Source organism: Lycorma delicatula, chromosome 2 (genome assembly GCF_047948215.1).
Source record: "Lycorma delicatula isolate Av1 chromosome 2, ASM4794821v1, whole genome shotgun sequence".
NCBI classification, from domain to species: Eukaryota; Metazoa; Arthropoda; class Insecta; order Hemiptera; family Fulgoridae; genus Lycorma; species Lycorma delicatula.
Genome location: NC_134456.1, coordinates 224,231,921 through 224,250,436, shown reverse-complemented (window position 1 = coordinate 224,250,436; position 18,516 = coordinate 224,231,921). Strand labels below are relative to the sequence as shown.

Genomic DNA, 18,516 nt, shown 5'->3' with positions numbered 1-18,516 from the left:
TTACTACCAAGTACTGCATTTAAATTAATAATTTTAAATACAGTTTACAATAAGCAATTAAAGATTAAAAGCAACATTTTTAAAAATCTAATAAAAAAAAACAAAGAAACAATTGTAATAATTGATAATCAAACATCATTATTTTGATATCTATTAAAAAAAAAAATCATGATTTAATGAAGTGTTATGCAATATAATACATAAAACAATTAAAAAAACAATCACATTTTATTAACAATTTCACATAGACCTTTTAACAGCAAATTGAAGAAGTTTAGAATTTTAGGACATATCTAGAATAAATATGAAGTTGGATATCTAACAGCAGCTTCACTTTAATGCTTTATTAAATGAACATTAATATACTTACATTTGCTTCACCTTCAGACTTTCTCATACACTCTTGTTTAAAAGACCATTAATTAGCATCAAAAAGACATAAGCATGCATTGTAACAGATGTGGATGTTAAATAAGCTCATGAACGCTTTATGAAACTCTTTTCTAACAATAATTATAAAAAAAAAAAAAGGTTTGAATAACAAAACGAAACTGAACACATTTTTCATTTCACTACAAAATTTGATCTTAATCATATATATAAGTCATGCATGCAGTTGTTATTATAGGATAATTAAAAAAATTTACAAAAAAACAAATTTTTAAAATAAAAATTTAAATAAAGCCCTTAACAAGTACACTTGTAAAGGATACTTCTTTTATTTTTATTTCAAACATCCATTAATTTTCAGAAATCTGTTCTTCAGTCATAATAATAACAGTATCAATTGATTTATCACAATTTTCTGATAGTTCTTTTAAATTATCATCTTTATATATTACAGGACTATGTCTAGAGAGTGATTCTAATTGTTCTGGTGCAGACAATACACTCAACTCATCACAATTCCAACATTTTTCAATATTTGTTGTTTGATTCGGTGAACTTTTACCAGATGAGTTGGCGTTTATAACTGATAAATCTAAATTATTTTTATTATCAGATTCACTACAAATCTGAGATTGCATTGAATTCGGTTCGGTCGACTGCCAGCTGCTTATCTTTGATAATTCTTTATGATTCTCTTCTTCTGAACTATGTATTATCCCTTCAGCATCTAAAATAGGTTCTGAACCGACATGTGTAATACTTCTCTTCCTCATTACAGCACTATTTGTTGGTTTACCTAAATCAAGCTTATCTAGCCCTTTATCTAATGAGTAACTTAAATGTGTTTTTTGTGTCCTATGTCTTGATGAAGGGAATCGAGGAGGATTAACTGGACTCGGGGAAGATCCAAGGGATGACCCAGACAAAGTACGATGATGTATTTCAAATCCAAATCTGTTGGAAAAAAAAAATATTTGGATAAACAAAACAAATAACTTCGGGAATGTGCAATAATATATACAATAATTAAATTAAATTTCATTAACGCAACAGAGTATATTAAAAAAACAATGACAGACACCTGTAAATTAATAATAATATTAATAGAACAAAAAAATTAATTTGCATTTAAATTGAAATAATAGGCATAATTTAAAAAACAAATCTATACATTATAATCATTTTGTGTTATAAACTGTGCACAATAATACGCATTACAATATATAATGCATCTGTATTTTAAACATATCCGATGTTCCACATTTGACCGATCTTATTTGAAACCCGGATACATTCCTTAATTTTCATTCCTGAATTACTATTTTTGTTATTTTTTGCTCGATGATATCATCGCATAAGATTGAAACTTGTGCATGGGATATGGAAATGGAATTTTGAAGCATATGAAAAATGCCACTCCTAATAACCAGGATTCGAACCTGGGACCTCCGATTGAAAGGCCGAGAAGCTACCACTCCGCCACGGAGATCAACAGATTATATTGTTGTAATTTATATTATTCATGGATTAAGTAATAATATGCAATGTTAATTGTTAATGTTTATCTTATCTGTTGTTTTAGTAATTATAATTCAACCTGTCTTATCTTATCATAGTTATATCGCTGGCTGTCTGCTTGTTGGTGTTACTATTATTGTTACAATTATTGTCACTATTTGTTATTTTCATCCAGCAAGGCTTTGATCAACTTAATCCATGTAGCGCCAAATAAACAAACTCCTGTTTGTTTTTACAAGCCAAAGAGATTTTACATAAAAGTAGATTTTGAACACAGGGTAATGTCTCTTTCATTAAGTAATAGGGAAAATAAATGGCATTGCGAAAAGGCAAGCTGTCACGATTCTGCTCATTTAAAGAGCTATATATGGCTATAATCCAGCAAACTGAAAATGGAAGTTGTTAAAATCCTGTACACAGAGTAGGGAGTACGCCAGTTTTAAGTTCTGTAAAAGAATTTCATGCTGGTAGAGCTGCTGTAACCGACTGAAAAATATTGTAAGGGAAGTACGAGCAGTCATGTTACTCCTAACCAGTAATAGGCAGGAATAGTCTGAACGAGGAAATAGACAAATCTGTTTTTTCCAGCCAAAAATACAGTCGACAGTTTACCCTCAGCAGTAGGTGATTGGAGGAATTTTCATCACTGCAGAGAAACAAAAGAATGTTTCGCACTTGCGGTCCCAGACTGAATGAAAGACAAGTTCTATGTGTTATAAAGGAGTATTATTAGACCTTGAACAAACATAATTTCCGATTGACGGCAGAGTTACAATGATATACCTAATCTACATAGTTACAATTTTACACACCGAACTACGAATCACTTAGCTAACTTTCAATATCCAATTGCTGGAGCACATACAAACACACAGTAGAATGTTTATGGACAGCAGGAAAAATACAGAGCGATACATTGAGATATAAGCTAGGCTCCTACTTATGTGAATTTATACGGCACCAATATAACATCAACAGGGGCCAGTTTATGAGGCAGAAGTCAAGATGATCTACCCACGTCAAATAGGTTAATGACTCGATATATAGCTCCATGACAGAGCAATAGTATCTCTATTTTTCATTTAGAAGGTTTATGTTTGAATCTTCTTCAGGCTTGGTATTTTTCACATGCTACAAAGCCATCATTATTCATTTCATCCATCATAAAAAAAATATATATATATCACCAAAAATTGCCTGATGAAAACACCAAAATCAATATCAGATAATGGATCACCTTCATTACATATAAAAATTGATAACTATCATGATCAACTGAATTAATATAATATTGATTAAATATTACCAATATTATATAACACAAATGATATAATATTGGTATTATATATATATATATAGTTACTGAAGTCTATATTATATATATATATTTCACTGAACTTTATTACAATTTCTATAAAGAAATCAAAAGAAAGTTTTTGTTAAAACATATCACAAATGCAACAGTATACGTAAATCCAATAAATATTAACAAAGATAAAAATATTTAAGTAAATTTATAATATTAAAATTATATTTTAAAAAAGAATTACACAGATATAACAAAAAACTTACGTGTTATGATTCGATTTTAAGTGAAGCAAATCAGCTAAGTTAGGTAATGTAGCACGAAGATCAGATGTAGTTAAGCCACAATACCATCGTAACTGAGCAATATTCTTATTTAACAAATAAACACCATAATTGAACTGAAGTTTATCTTTACCTTTTGCAAAAAGTGGAAACCTAAACAAATTTAATCAAACAAATTTAATAAATACAAAGTTTTGGTATCCTAGAAATTAAAAAATTAATTTCCAGTAATGTTTTCAGTATTTTACTTTTACAGTATTTTTACAATCATACTAATCTTCCTCTTCTCCAAATTTTACTTAAATAGAAACAAATTAACCAGAGAAAAGAGTATAAAATCCTCATAGAAAGTTAAAAGAAACTAAGTAAACATTTTTTAATCTAGCTAGAATATAAAATCATGAAAATAAATCAAGAGGAAATGAAATAAAAGTATAGAAATATTTTATTCCTTTAGTAAAGAACAGAAAATGAACAGATATTGAAGTAATAACTTACTTCAAAATTAACCGATACAGAATTGAGACAAACCAGATTCTGTTATCTTAATCTGGGTTAACTGAAATGACCGATGAAATTAATAAATTGTCAACAGTGAAGAAAATAATAATTTTAAATAAGATAATGCATAAGAAGATAATGAAGAAACTAAAAACAAATGATAAAATACTTACACACATGCGCGCACATCACACACACAAACCAACAACAGTTAGCCAAAATTTTAGGGTATTCTGTTAATGCGTAGCAAATATTCATTGGCATACTCCTACACATAATAAATACAAATAAGAACGAAGAAACAAAAATAATAATCAACTTAGCATAGATAAAATAAAAACTCAAAGATGATACACAAGTAAAATAAAAAAAAAAATCTGGATAAAACGTGACTACACAAAGATACTACAAAAAAACACTTAAAACCCCTCCACAGCAATAAATAATCACAGTCAATACGTGTTTATTTATTTACTTATTACCTTATTTATTTATCTTATGTTACTGACATTAACAACACTGTATTCTACATATAAAACTAAAAAGGATGACATATTAACAAACTGAAATACAGGACAATTCAAAATGATACTCAATTTTGTAACTTTGTGTTCCAAATTAAACACTAATGAAAAGTAAATTACATCTGGCAATACTTACAATAGTTTTCAGGTGCAATTCATAAATGTTCAATGTGGCCCCCTCCAACTATACAGCACACATCTATCGGTAGCTGAACTCATCCTACTCGCAAGGATACATATCTTTTGTTACTGAGTTCACCACAGCTGTGATGCGGTTACACAGGTTGGCCAGATTTGTAGGTAGAGGTGGTACGCAAACTGTATCTTTCACAATCCCCCACAAAAAAAAGTCAGATGGCGTGAGATTAGGTGATCTTAGCAGCTAGAACTGAAGACCCAGGTCTTCATTCCTGATGCACCCTACCCATCGTTGAGGTAGAAATTCATTTAGATATCACCAAACAACTAGGTGCCAAGGGAACGGAGCTTCATCCTGTTGAAAAATGAAGTCTTGTGAATTCTCATTTAGTCGGGGGAAAAGCCAATTTTCTAGCATATTGTAGTGCATTATCCCAATAACAATGTGTTCTGCAAAAAAGATTGGTCCAAAATCTTTGTTTGCAATAGGGTGCAAAACACATTAACCTTGGGGGAGTCTCTCATGCTAAAGCGTGTCATGGAGATTTTGTAGATCCCCCATATACAAACATTGTGTCAACTCACTTTTCCACGGAGATGTAACATCGTTTCATTGCTAAAAATTAAACACGGAAGAAAAGTGTCATCCTCTTTGTTTTCCAGCATTTGATCACAAAATTCAACAAGCTTTGATTTGTTACCTCCATGAAGAGCCTGTAAAAGTTGTAGGCGGTAAGGCTTCAAAAGTAAGCAATGCCTCAAAACAGACCAGTTTCTTGGGCTTCATACGAAACTTTATTCAATTTATTTTACGTTTTGCTCTGCCACGGGTGGTTGGCTATGCTCTTGCGTTAACAGAGACAGAACAGAATGCAAGGATAGCATGAGAATTATGTACCTCCCTACTAATAGCAGAACCTGGACAAAAGTCCCTTGCTGCTGTATCTTTCTTTTAACGAGCGGGTAATTATTTATTTAGTGGTGATTATATTTATTTTGATTTATTTATAGATGGAATCATTTGCTGCATTTCAATTCTTTAGACCAACCCTCTTTTTCCGTTTAGCCTCTGCGAAGTAAGACATTACTTCGGAGAATGAATGAGGATGATGTGAATAAATGTAAATGAAGTAAAAGTCTCGTACAGTCTCAGGTCAAAAATTTCAAGGTGTGTGGTTAACTGAAAAAACCCAACCGCCAAAGAACACCAGATCCATGATCTAGTATTCAAACCTGTATAAAAGCAACTACCTCTGCTAGGATTTGAATCCAAGAAGATCTCTCTACTTTGAAATCAGCTGATTTGCAATGACAAGTTCACCACTAGACTAACCCGGTGGGCTAATCCTTTAAACCATGAAGAATTATCTGACCAGGGCTGACTTTGGGAGACTAGCCGCGTATGATTTCATTCTTCCAGCATGATTCCCTTAAGTCCTTTCAATGAGCTAGCAGGAAATTTCCTTTTGGGAGCCCTAGGCTATCTTCATTACTGCATCTTGACTGAATTCATGTTGGGTCAGATTCCAGCCCGTGATGGTGGGTCGATCATCATTATTCTTTCTTCTTTACCTGCCTTTCTGTAAAAACAGCTGTAAATAATTTACAAACTGTAAACCAAGAATCGTCCCATGGCCCTGTAAAGGGCAACACAGGGGAAAGTGCAGGCCTCTTCTCTCAGGCGACTGGGCTTTTCTTCCTCATTTGTCCCGCTGACTGTCTACAATCTTCTTTGCCTTCCTGAGGTGGAAAAGGATGTTTGGATGTTACAACTGATTAGCCAAAATTCGCGTTTGCGAATCGGGGAAGCAATGGCCTTACCTTTATTTATTTCATGCAGTAAGAAGCCTCTGTAATTTCTTTTTTGAAAAAAATTTTAACATCTACAGATACACGTGCATTTAGGAAGGGTTTGAGGGGACCACAAGGCCAAAAAAGGTGTCCTTCTGGGCTGTCACTGTTATCTAAAACAAAAACAAAGAAGCATGTCCTAATACTAGAGGGGATACACAAACATATCACCCAATAAAATCGCAGCATGGTAAAAATACAACCGCCAAGCATCTACGGAACAAATTCTCAAAACCACAAATTCTAGATTTTAACAGGCAATGTGATTGCCTGTTAAAATGCACAGTGATTTCTAGAGGGAAATTCACAAAAATATCAACAATTCCCAGCTTTCCTTACAATTCTCTGCCCGATTAAATGCGTAGAGTTCCATAAATAAATTATTAAAAATGTCTAAATATACATGTTATAAATACATGTTTGTAAATTTTTCAGGATCACAGATTTACTTGAGGATACGATTTTTAAAATGGCTCAATTTTAGAACAATATTGTCAGTTTCCAACTTTATATTAACCTATTTTACAAGTTAAAACTTTGTAAAATGAATTTTTCAAAATTTTTCATCACCAGTTTGAAGTTCTAAGGGTCATAGATTGGTCTGCATCATCTGTAACACACCTAATATAAAATATAGAAGCATGTTCTTATACTAGAGGGGAGATACAAGCATATCAGCCAATAAATTCGCAGCACGGTAAAATACAATCACCAAGCATCTATGGAAAAACAGTTTTTAAGGCCACGAATTTAAAATTTTTAACAAGCTGAAAAATAATTTCTTGATGAAGATTCACAAAATATTAACGACTACCAGTTTTCGTTATGATTCTTTACCTGATCAAATGCTCTATAAAATTAATCATTAAAAATTTTGAAACATTATATATTTGTAAATTTTTCAGGCCCCATGCTCTATAAAATTAATCATTAAAAATTTTGAAACATTATATATTTGTAAATTTTTCAGGCCCCATGTCTCTGGGGCCTGAAAAATTGGTAAAAACTGGTTTGTTCCAACTGGTGAAACTAACGATATATGCAATTCCTTGTTGAAGGATCAATGTTAAATCAGAGACAAAATGATGCACACTGCACTGCAGTTGCCAACTGAGATTTTCTGTACTCAAGAACACAGAAAACCTTACTTTTGCACTGTAACCAAATTACTCACAACTGACACGTCAGCACAAGCACTCTAGCGATTGTTTACATAAGTCATGTGCTCTAGCAATGTTATTCTACACTTTCAGACTACTCTCTCAACTACTACGTAGATCAGTCAGATACAATGTATAGTTCAGGAAATATACAGTTACTAAATTGAGTCCATCATTTATAATTGTCCTGTATTATAAAATTAACACACAATAATACAATATTAAATGAACAGGCACAATTAATCCAATAAACCTTTTGATCATATTCGAAATATTTACGTGGCTAACTCAAAAATACTGCTAGCAAGAATATCAGCTGATCCCAAGGGTGAGATAATGGTACTACAAATGATCACAAGATGGCTGAAGGACAAATCACATGAGCAACTGAACAATTTTTAATTAAGGTTTTATAGTTTTTCCAAGCCAAATTGGCACAGACCTGATCTAGGTGATGGTTGTCTAGCTAGTACGGAGCTATAATACGTTACTCGTGAAAGACAGTGTATACACACAGTAAAATAAATTTTACGGTATATATATATATATATATATATATATATATATATATATATGGCATAAATTTTTTTTATCTTATAATTTTTTAAATTAACTAATTTTTTTATACTAATTTACGGTGTTTTTTTTTTAATGTTTATTCCAATCAATAAACAAATTCGCATCATAAATTATAAAATTATATTTAGTCTTATATTTATATAAAAAAATAAATTCATAATCAAATAAAACAATACACAAATATTTAGCTAACTTATTTTTACCACTCATATTAACTCACTCATGGACTAAGTATGTGAGATTCATGATACAAAACCTTTCAGTCAAGTTTTGAAGACATCCGCTTACCCATTTGCTCTGAAATTTTGCATACAGATTTACTTCTCATGACAGTACATTTTAACAACATTATCAAGTTGTTATAATAAAAAAAATATCCTGTGAACTTATGCAACCTCGTTTACGGCATAAAACCTTTCAGTTGAATGTTGAAGCACTTCTGGTTATCCATTTGCTCTGAAATTTTGCATACAAGTTTGCTCCTGATGACAACACATTTTAGTAACATTTTCAAGTCGCTACGATGCTCCTAAGTTGTTAAGTAAAAAAATGCCTCCTGAACTTATGCAACCTGTTACATGGATATTTTCTTAGTGAAAGAAATTTTAAGTGAGATATATATTAGGGCATACAGTTAGTTGCTACTAGAAATTCTGTAAATTAATGACCAAAGTTTTGGAAAATTTAGTACTTTTTAACCAGATCTGAATTTTCAGAAGAAAATCACAGATATCTGGAAAATGGTCAGTCCTAGTGCTCTGCAAAAATTTTTTCTATCGCCCTAGATGATAACCCCATCCACTCCAAGCGGTACCTGTCAGATGATAGTATTTTTAAGTGACTGCGGAGCGTCATTCATAAATTGGGGAAAGGATGTGATGGGGTGCTATCATAATATCTCGGCAATCACTCATCCAATTTTCTTGATTTCAGCAGCATATGTATCAGCAGGTCAAACGCTAACAGTTTAAGGCATCAGTTACACTCTTGATTGACTGGATTTTGATTATCCATAAATTAAATCATTTAGCCCTGTTTTGATGCACTCACTCGCCATAAAACGTACCGATCCAATCTTTTGCTAAATACACTCAAACCTGTGCGCTAGCGCAGCTGTAAAGTACAAACTTATGAAGACTAAAAAGTAGAAAATATATATAAAAAAAATTTTAAAAACAACTCTTAAATTAAGCGCACTAAAAAGTAAAAAATAATTTTATAACAGTATCTCAGAATGAACTTGACAACAAGCTTTGATGGCGATATTTAAAATTATGTGAAAGTCATAGCTTCAAATTAAAGATTTGATGCTTTGCCAATTTTTTCTTATGCGTGTTTCTCCCCCCTCTTTAAGCCATTTGTCATGCTTAAGAAAAAATTGGCAAAAACATCAAATTCTTAATTTGAAGCTATGACTTTCACATACATATTACCATCAAAGCTTGTCAAATCCATTCTGAGATGCTGCCCTAAAATTATTTTTTTACATTTTTTTGCGTTTAATTTAAGGATAGTGCTTTATAATTTTTTTACATATTTTTTTATTTTCTACTTTTTAGTGCATTTAAATATAAGTGGTTTTTAAAAAATTTTTTTATAAATTTTTTTCTACTTTTTAGTCTTCATTATACTTTACAGCTGTGATAGCGTACAGGTTTGGGCGTATTTAGCGAAACATCGGATCAGTATGTTTTACGGTGGGTGAGTGCAATCAAAACATAAGGCTAAACAATTTAATTTCTGGATAACTAAGATCCAGTCGATCAAGAGTGTACCGAATGTGTTAAACAGTTAGTGCTGAACCTTCTGATACATATGCCATTTGAATAGTGAAAATCGGACAAGCGGTTGCCAAGATGTTATGGTGGCATCACATCACACCCCTCCCCAATTACCAAACGGCAACCCAGAGATACTTGAAAATATTATCATCCTGGGTACTATGAAGACCCAGGATGGGACTAGTGGATGGAGTTACCATCTTGAGGGTCAAAAAAATTTTTCAGAGTGCTATGACCGACCGTTTTTGAGATATTTGAAATTTTCATCCAAAAATTCAAATCCGGTTAAAAAATTCTAAATTTTCCAAAAAATTTTATATTTATATACGGTATATTGATATATAATAATCTAAAAAGTATACTAGCTGACCACCACGAGAAATGTACATTCTGGTGCTAAGCTAAGGAGGCACACACATAGACATACATACAAATCCCGTTTAGTAGCGTAGGATAAACTAAGGATTGAGCAAGTAACTAATAAATATAAGACGTGAATTTTTCATTGATTGAAATAAATAATAGTTGTAATGTATACATACTGTCTTTAATCGAGTAGTATTATAAGCCCGTCTTCGTTAGGCAGTAAGATATACAGCTATGCTGTTCATCAGATCTGTGCCAATTCGCCTTGGACAAGCTATAAAAGCATTGTATTCATAAAATTTTATTCAGTTTATCATTTTAGTTATAGTTTATAATTAAGTATATAGTTTTAAATAAACTCAAGGGATATTGAATGGGAAACTCTTAACCGCATTAAAAACATGTGAAATGTACATCACTGTAAAAGAAACAAAAAATATACTTTTTTTCACCATTAACAAAATTTAAAGAAAGCTAATAAAGAAATTTAGCAATAAATTTCTTAATTTAGTTGTTCGTCATCATTAACAAACAAAGGTACAGACGAACTTGCCACTGTACAACACAATTTAGTTTTCTGATAAGAAGGCAATTTTTACAATCAAGAATATTTGAATGCCTTTCTGTGAGAACTGAGAAAAATGTCCAAGGCATTTTGTAGTCACATTTAATAACTCATTTTATGCGGTAATATGTTGTATTTCAGTTGTTTTATACAGATTGATCAAGTTAAAAGAGTCCCTATCACTTAGTTTAGTTTATAAATAATAGTTTATTGGCAAACACTTACATAATTTACTGAAGGTGTTGAAAATGATGTCCACCCATTTATGCACTTGTCAATACATTTGACCATGTTCCTGGCTACTTCCTGACAGGTGTACCCTGTCAATTTCCTGGATGGCATTGGTAATGTTTGTCTTGAATTCTGCAAGATGTGTGGACTGCTCCTAGAAATAATTTCTTTTAAGTAACCGCACAGAAAGAAGTCTGGACTAATCAGATCAGGGGATCTAGGTGGCCACAATCCTTTAAAAATGATTCTTCCACTGAAAAAATCCAATAGCATCTCCATAATAGAGCGAGATGTATGGCAAGTGGTGCTGTCCTGTTGCAACCAGCAGTCACGCTCAACCTCAGATAACTTCAACTGTCGGATAATCTCTTGGTAGATGGCGCAGTATCAGTTTTAAAAAAAAAAAAACAAGGGTCCTGATATTGATCACCTTGAAACTGCACACCACACAACTATTTTTTGTGGTGTAGAGAGATTCAATGAAAATGTGCGGATTTCCAGTACCCCAGGTTCAGTAGTTCTGATTATTAACATACCCACCTAGGTGAAACTATGTTTTATCTGTGAAAAACACTTGATCTAAAATGCCATTGTTGACTCTAACGAAGTCTTGAACCATTGACAATAGTCAGCCCAAAACCTGCATTCAACACGGATAACATTTCAGTGTTTTCCTCACTGTAGTGTGGGCTGAACCTAGTGAAATGTTCTTTTCCCGGCTTCGTCTCCGCAAAGATTTATGAGGTCTTGTAACTGTTGCTTTAATGTCTTGTATGACCTGTGTTGTTAAAACTGACCAGAGTCGGGCATGCTTCTGGTCTAACACCGAACCTGGGTCACAAAATTTTTTAACTAACTTCTGAATAACACTTTTCACTGGTACTTCCTTTTCAAATATCTCTGAACTTTCACCGACATACAACACGAGATTTTATCTCTAAATAAGTCTCCATCACAAATGCAAATTCTTCAACAGTTAAACATACTTTAACATACAACACAAGATTATGCAACCTTGTTCAAAAGCCAATGCCCACACAGACTGGCAATACTCAAATGTGCAGGCGATAAACAGTCCTCCCCACTCCAACTCCAGTTGTACAGATATCTTTAACATTATTTTACCCATCTCACACCAATGTATGCACATTTAATACAAACCACTAAGTGATGGGGCCTCTTTTAAGTTGCACCTGTACCATTTTTTCTTTGAAGTCAATATAATAATATTTATGAATATAATTTGGACTAGTTTATTACAAATTGCATTACTCTTTGTTATTTACAAGATTAAAAATGACACAATTCAGCTACAAATGTTTGAAAATTGAATAAAAAAGAAGAGTTTTTTTGTTATTTATATGTAAAAAGATTTTAAGAAAAAACCTGAACAACATTATCATTATATCATAGTATAGCATAACTAGCACATGAATATTTTTATAATCTTAAAACATCAAAAGGTATAGCCAAATGTTTAAATCCAATCAATTAAAACCATGTAAATCAAAGTTATATCAATTACTTACGACCAAATTATTATTGCTGTAAATTATTTATCACTAAAAATTCAAACATTATTAATGGTCTCTTGATTATTTAATTAACAAAGGTTCACACCACATTTATTTTTAGACTGCAACTCTAATTAGATAATAGAAAAGAAATATCCATCTCAAGTAAATCTTTAATAAATAGTTTTATAAAATACAATGTAAGAAATAGACATTTGTATTAATGAAAAACTTCCTTTTTATTCAATTTTACATATACTCACCATAGTATAATCACCATAATCCAAACAAACATATAATGTTGACCCGATGGGAATATCAAACTATTCAGAATTTTACAAGTAAAGCATAAAAATATACTTCATTCATAATAAAAAAGCAGTGGCTTACCCTTTATTATATTTACTACACAAAATAAAGCCATTACTAAACCAATTGCCTTAAAAAAATTTTGTTACAGTTTTCTATGATTTTTTTTTTTTTTTAAGAAAATCCTTTATTATTTAACGGCACAGTTGAGTGTCCTGTAGTGTAAGAACATTTTGATCAGATAAATAAATCAAAAATATAATAAAAATTTTATTTTTATTCCAGGACAAAAAAGGAAATTATTGCTTCAGTCAACGCATCTTAATATGGCAAATTACAAAAAGCATAATACTGCACAACAATCTAACTAAATTTAGAATAGCAAACAGCAAAAAAGAACTCAAGTCCAACATATAATTCATGATAATTATCTCAACCACATGAGCTTTCAAATTACTATAAAAATAAATATTAATACAAAATTAAAACAGAGTGATCAAAGCAGCAACACAACATAGTATACCTGAGCGCATTTAAAAAAATTAGTTGAAAGATTTTCCATTCTTTAAATCTTTTATTTTGAATTTGCTGTGCCAAATTAAACAGAAATAATTACAGACAACTTAATTTGAAACAAACACTTCAACTCATTAAAATTAAAGTATAAAAAGCAAGTTATAATTTTTAATTAAAATAATAAAACCTATTAGTGCTAATTTCCAAGTCAGTTTTTTAATGTTCCATTTAAAACTGTTGAGTTTTAACCTTATTTGCAAATGAAATATGAGTAAACAAAAAGCATTGCTAACCACATGAAAAAATAGTTATTTACAAGATACACGAAAGATAAGAAAACTACAAATTCCAACCTAAAGAAACGTACCATTAAAATATAATATGGTTCTCTTTTTCTATTTTTTATAAAAAATGTTTAGCTATCTCTGTACTTTGGTAAGTTATACAATTTAGTAAAGATTTACTAGAATTTACTACAATTTAAAATTTTACTAAAATAATGGCAGATTTAATTAAAATGTTAATTCTTTCTTTTTTTGATAAAACAATCAGTTTTGTAATTTATTAATTTATAAACAATACTAACTCATTTAATACCCGACTTCTTTTTACTGAACTGAGGGATGAAGTTTATAGTTGTAGTATGTAGTAGTTTGTAGTGTGCTATTTTCAACTTTTAACCTTCACAGTTTGTTCTTAAAATGACATAGTCTTCATTCACTAAAAATATTAAAAAACATTTTATGAGAGAAGATGACTAGGACAAGTGCTGCTGATGGGAACCTAACAGGTAAGGTAGATACTGTCAAAAGCAAAGTTAAGGAATATACTGAAAGACCAAGAAAGAAATTAAATAAAGATAATAAGAAGATGATGATGCAACAGAAAAAAAGATTTACCGGTTACTGGTCAGGCAACAAGAAAAGGATGAGGAAAATATTTAGCTACATAACCTTAATACTTTATGAAATAATAGAACAATTAACAACTCTTTACACGCATAAAAATTACACTAAAATCAAATAATACAAAAAAAGATAACTTATTTCATAAAAAATAATTAATAACTTACTCCCTCTCCTTATCTGAAATTTCATTAGAAATATGATCGACAACTCTACTGCGTGAACCAAAGTGGAATAACGGGTATCTTAATGGAACATGAAGAAAAAATGATATCATTTGTAACAGATGTGTGACAAATCCCAACGCCACCGAGATCATACATTCATCAACACCAGCAAAATCTTCAGAATTTGGTAGATGAACACCACAAATGGTATATTTTGCTCCAGAAACCTGGTAAACAAAATTAAAAAGACCATACAATGATAATAAGCATTTTCAAAAACTACACTTACCTCTCATATCTCATAGATTTATTATTAACTGAAGGCAACATCTAACCATTGTATTCATCAATTTTCCAAACATAGCTGACTTTTATTCTTAAAATAACAATGCAATTTTTAGAAGCATCATGTGTCATGCTATCATCTGTTTTGGCTATAGCAACAGGAATTTATTTTTTTTTAATTCAAGAAACACATTGTAAACTGTTGACGTGCTTGTTTAGTCATCTGGTGCCACACAATTTCAAAATTTGAAATCAAATTCGCCAATTTTTCAAACATTATTATTACTACAAAATTACTTCACTGTGAACCCATCATTTTCTACCTTCATAATTAGTTACAGAATTGGAAAATGTTATTACTTAAAACTGCATGTGTTACAAATAGAAATCAGCTATGAAAGCTACAAGCTATTGTAAAACTATACATTGTAAAACTATACTAATTTTTCTAATTAAAAAAAAAAAATTCAGATAAAAATGTGTTTTTGCGATTTTTGAAAATTAATTTTCACTATTCACTCAAAAATCTAAAAATTTTTATTTTTATGATGTATTATAAGAACAATTTGTAAAAAGAAAAAATACTCATACAACTTTCATGTCAATGTCAAAAAAAAATTCACATATCTCATACAACTTTCATGTCAATGTCAAAAAAAAATTCACATATCTTCACGATAGCAACAACCGATGAACATGTACTATACATACGTATACAAGTTAAGAAAATAAAAATAAAAAAATAAAAATATACCTGTGAAATGGGGTAAATAAGTTTAAGCTCATTAATAAGTTGTCTTCTACGAAACAAAAGTTGGGAATTGGCCTGAGAGAGTGCTTCTTTTGTATCTATAGTATACTTCTTACATTCCTTTAGTTTCTCTACTTCTTTTTGCAGGGAATGATAACGATCCATTAACACAAATCCTGTAAAAATTAACACAAGAATGGTTCTTCAAATATATTCAGAGTAGATCATCAATGGACAAAATAAAACAAACTTAATTAAAATCAGCAAGAAATACTGTCACAGATTATATCTAGATCTAAAAATAATCAGAAATTGGAGTGATTATTAATATGATATATATATTTTTTTTTGAAAATTCAAATAATTCATTAACATATTGAATGTGCTAATAGAATTTAATATTAAATGAGATTTAAACCACCAAAACAGAGTAATTTCAAGAATATTAATTTCAAGAATTGATTTTTGCAGGATCCTGCATCTTCAGTCAGTATTTAATTCTATAATTACATTAAAATAAATTTTTATAATTTGTGAATTTGTCAAAAATGTTACTATTTTATAAATTTTAAAATTATAATGGATGAATATGAAAATTCTGCTATGCAGTACTGGAATTATGTAATATTAAAAACATGTATTTTCCTTCATTTTAATGTCATTGCCAACTGTTACATTGTACTTTATTATGGTTGTAATTAAATCTGGATGACCATTTGTTAGAATGCAAACGTAGTATTACTGAAGGCAAAAATAATTAAAGATTTGGAAGTTTGTAATACTTATAAAAAAAATGAATAACTTCGAGAAATAAATTTCTCATTTATGAATATAAAAAAAAAATATATAAATTGATGATGAATTACCAAATCACATTATTCGAAGATGGGATTTAATTAATATATATATATATATATATTATTAATTAAAATTAGTATTTAACTTATATATGCATACAAAGCCATCATTTATCCCAACAATGAACTGGTTTTCTCATACCATCAATGAAAAATGCTGGTGATATTTTCTTGATCCAAGACCTCACTGCGTCCTTCAGTTCACCATCCATGATGAAATGAATACCATTAATGTCCCTCTTTAATTGCAGAAAGAACTGAAAACTGCAGGATGCCAAAACCAGTAAGTATGGAGAGTGTGGAACAGATTTCAATTTCAACAAGATTTTCTAAGAATTTGTACAGCATCCATCGCAAACAAATTTTACAGTGGCCCAATTATGCAATATGTCCTACTTGTTCTTATGATATGTCTACCTAGACGGCAATGCATCTTTGTGTGATGAAACAGTCAATTTGAATCGATCCACCTCTTTTAGCGCTTCCATCAGTCATAGAAACCGGTCGACCGCTATAAGGTTCATTCTTAATTTTCGCTTTACAGGCTTCTGACATATAAAATTTTATTGTTCACCTATTCACAGTAAAGCGAACAATAGTTACACCAAAAACAATTTTTGGATGATGATGAATGTCACTAGCATTCACTACTAACGTTGTTAAAAATTTCTAGCGTTCACTTCTTCCGCTGTTAAAAATCTATCGCTGTACTTTGTTTAAAACGGATTGATATAGCAGGCATAATATAACTTAACTCCATAACAATGGCAACTGACAGAAATGAAATGGTGGGAATCAACAAGTTTGGAATAATAGTAGAGGAATCAAGACTGCAGACCAATCGATTTGTGAGACTATTGTTCTCCCGTTACAGTCCAGTGTGCATTACATTTCAGCTGCCCCTTGTAAACTATTACAAAGCTTTTAAAAATGGAACATTTAGCAGAAATAACTGATCTAATCCAAAAGGTAGAATTTGTACATAATGTGTTCTTAATAACTACTCATCACAAAGTAAAAATTATGAACAACCAAAAAAAAAAAGAATTTTCAAAAATACTGAGGCAATCCTAAAATTTAAAATTATTTCAACAGATCGGTTCATTTACTGTTGTTAATTTTAATATTTTTACATTTAAACGTGGCTATAAAGAAATATAAGGGATTTAAATCAAGTAAAATACAAGATTGTAAAAAATAAATGGTTTTTAAAAAATACAAATTGTTATTTTTTCAGCATTGGCTATTAAGGATTTGAATCATTCCTTTAACGTTGCTAATTTCAGTTTCATAATTCATATATCACGCGTTTAAAATAATGATGTTAATTCCTAACCCCAACAAATAAAAAGTTGCTCAATTACTGACCAAGTGAAATAATATCCTATTTTTATTTTTTATTTTTTAAATTTTACAGTAAGTTCCCTTGCTAACAGCGGAACAACATATGTAGTGAATTTTTGTTTTGTTATAAAATACACTCGGTTCTGCTATTGAGGAAAAAGAACACTAATGGTTAGGACTGAACTACCAAGTAATTACCCGGCAGGTGATATTTTTACATACTACTTTGTAACTATTATCTTTGATGTACATAATGTACTTAAACATTTATTTTAAATATTGCTATAACGTGGGAGTACCTACTTTAGGTAATCGGTTACTGATGTTTGATATCCAAGGAAACAGTGTTAATGAAATTTTTGTAAGTAATAATATAGTATTTTAATTTTCTCTATATTACTCAACTTCATTGTAGAGTTGTACATCATAAATTCAGTACAAAATGAATGAGATTTAATATTCATAAAACTACTCATTTATTTCTTTCAATGTAAAAAATATTCTGCAGAATTCATTTTGTAACTGTAGATTAATCTACAATAATATACCGCAGATGTAAAAAAACTCAGAGCACCAATATTAATTAAAAGAATTATGACAACTAACTGTGTTAATGACCTTTTTTTGTTGGTTTTCACACAATCTTACAAAGTCTAATCGTAACAAAATGATAT

The 18,516-nt window shown here is 30.5% G+C and overlaps 1 protein-coding gene across 2 annotated transcripts in view; it reads right to left on the bottom strand.

Annotated features, from left to right (window-relative positions):
- Positions 1 to 228: 228 nt before the first annotated feature.
- Positions 229 to 18,516, bottom strand: part of Uvrag (UV-resistance associated gene) — a 52,452-nt gene continuing 34,164 nt past the window's right edge. For both annotated transcript variants that reach the window (XM_075357267.1, XM_075357266.1), the window contains 4 exons: positions 15,645 to 15,817; positions 14,606 to 14,832; positions 3,481 to 3,651; positions 229 to 1,344 (listed from right to left, as the gene is read on the bottom strand). In XM_075357267.1, coding sequence (XP_075213382.1) covers positions 741 to 1,344; positions 3,481 to 3,651; positions 14,606 to 14,832; positions 15,645 to 15,817 — 1,175 coding nt within the window. In that variant the 3' untranslated portion in view covers positions 229 to 740. The remainder of the gene's footprint in view (positions 1,345 to 3,480; positions 3,652 to 14,605; positions 14,833 to 15,644; positions 15,818 to 18,516) is intronic.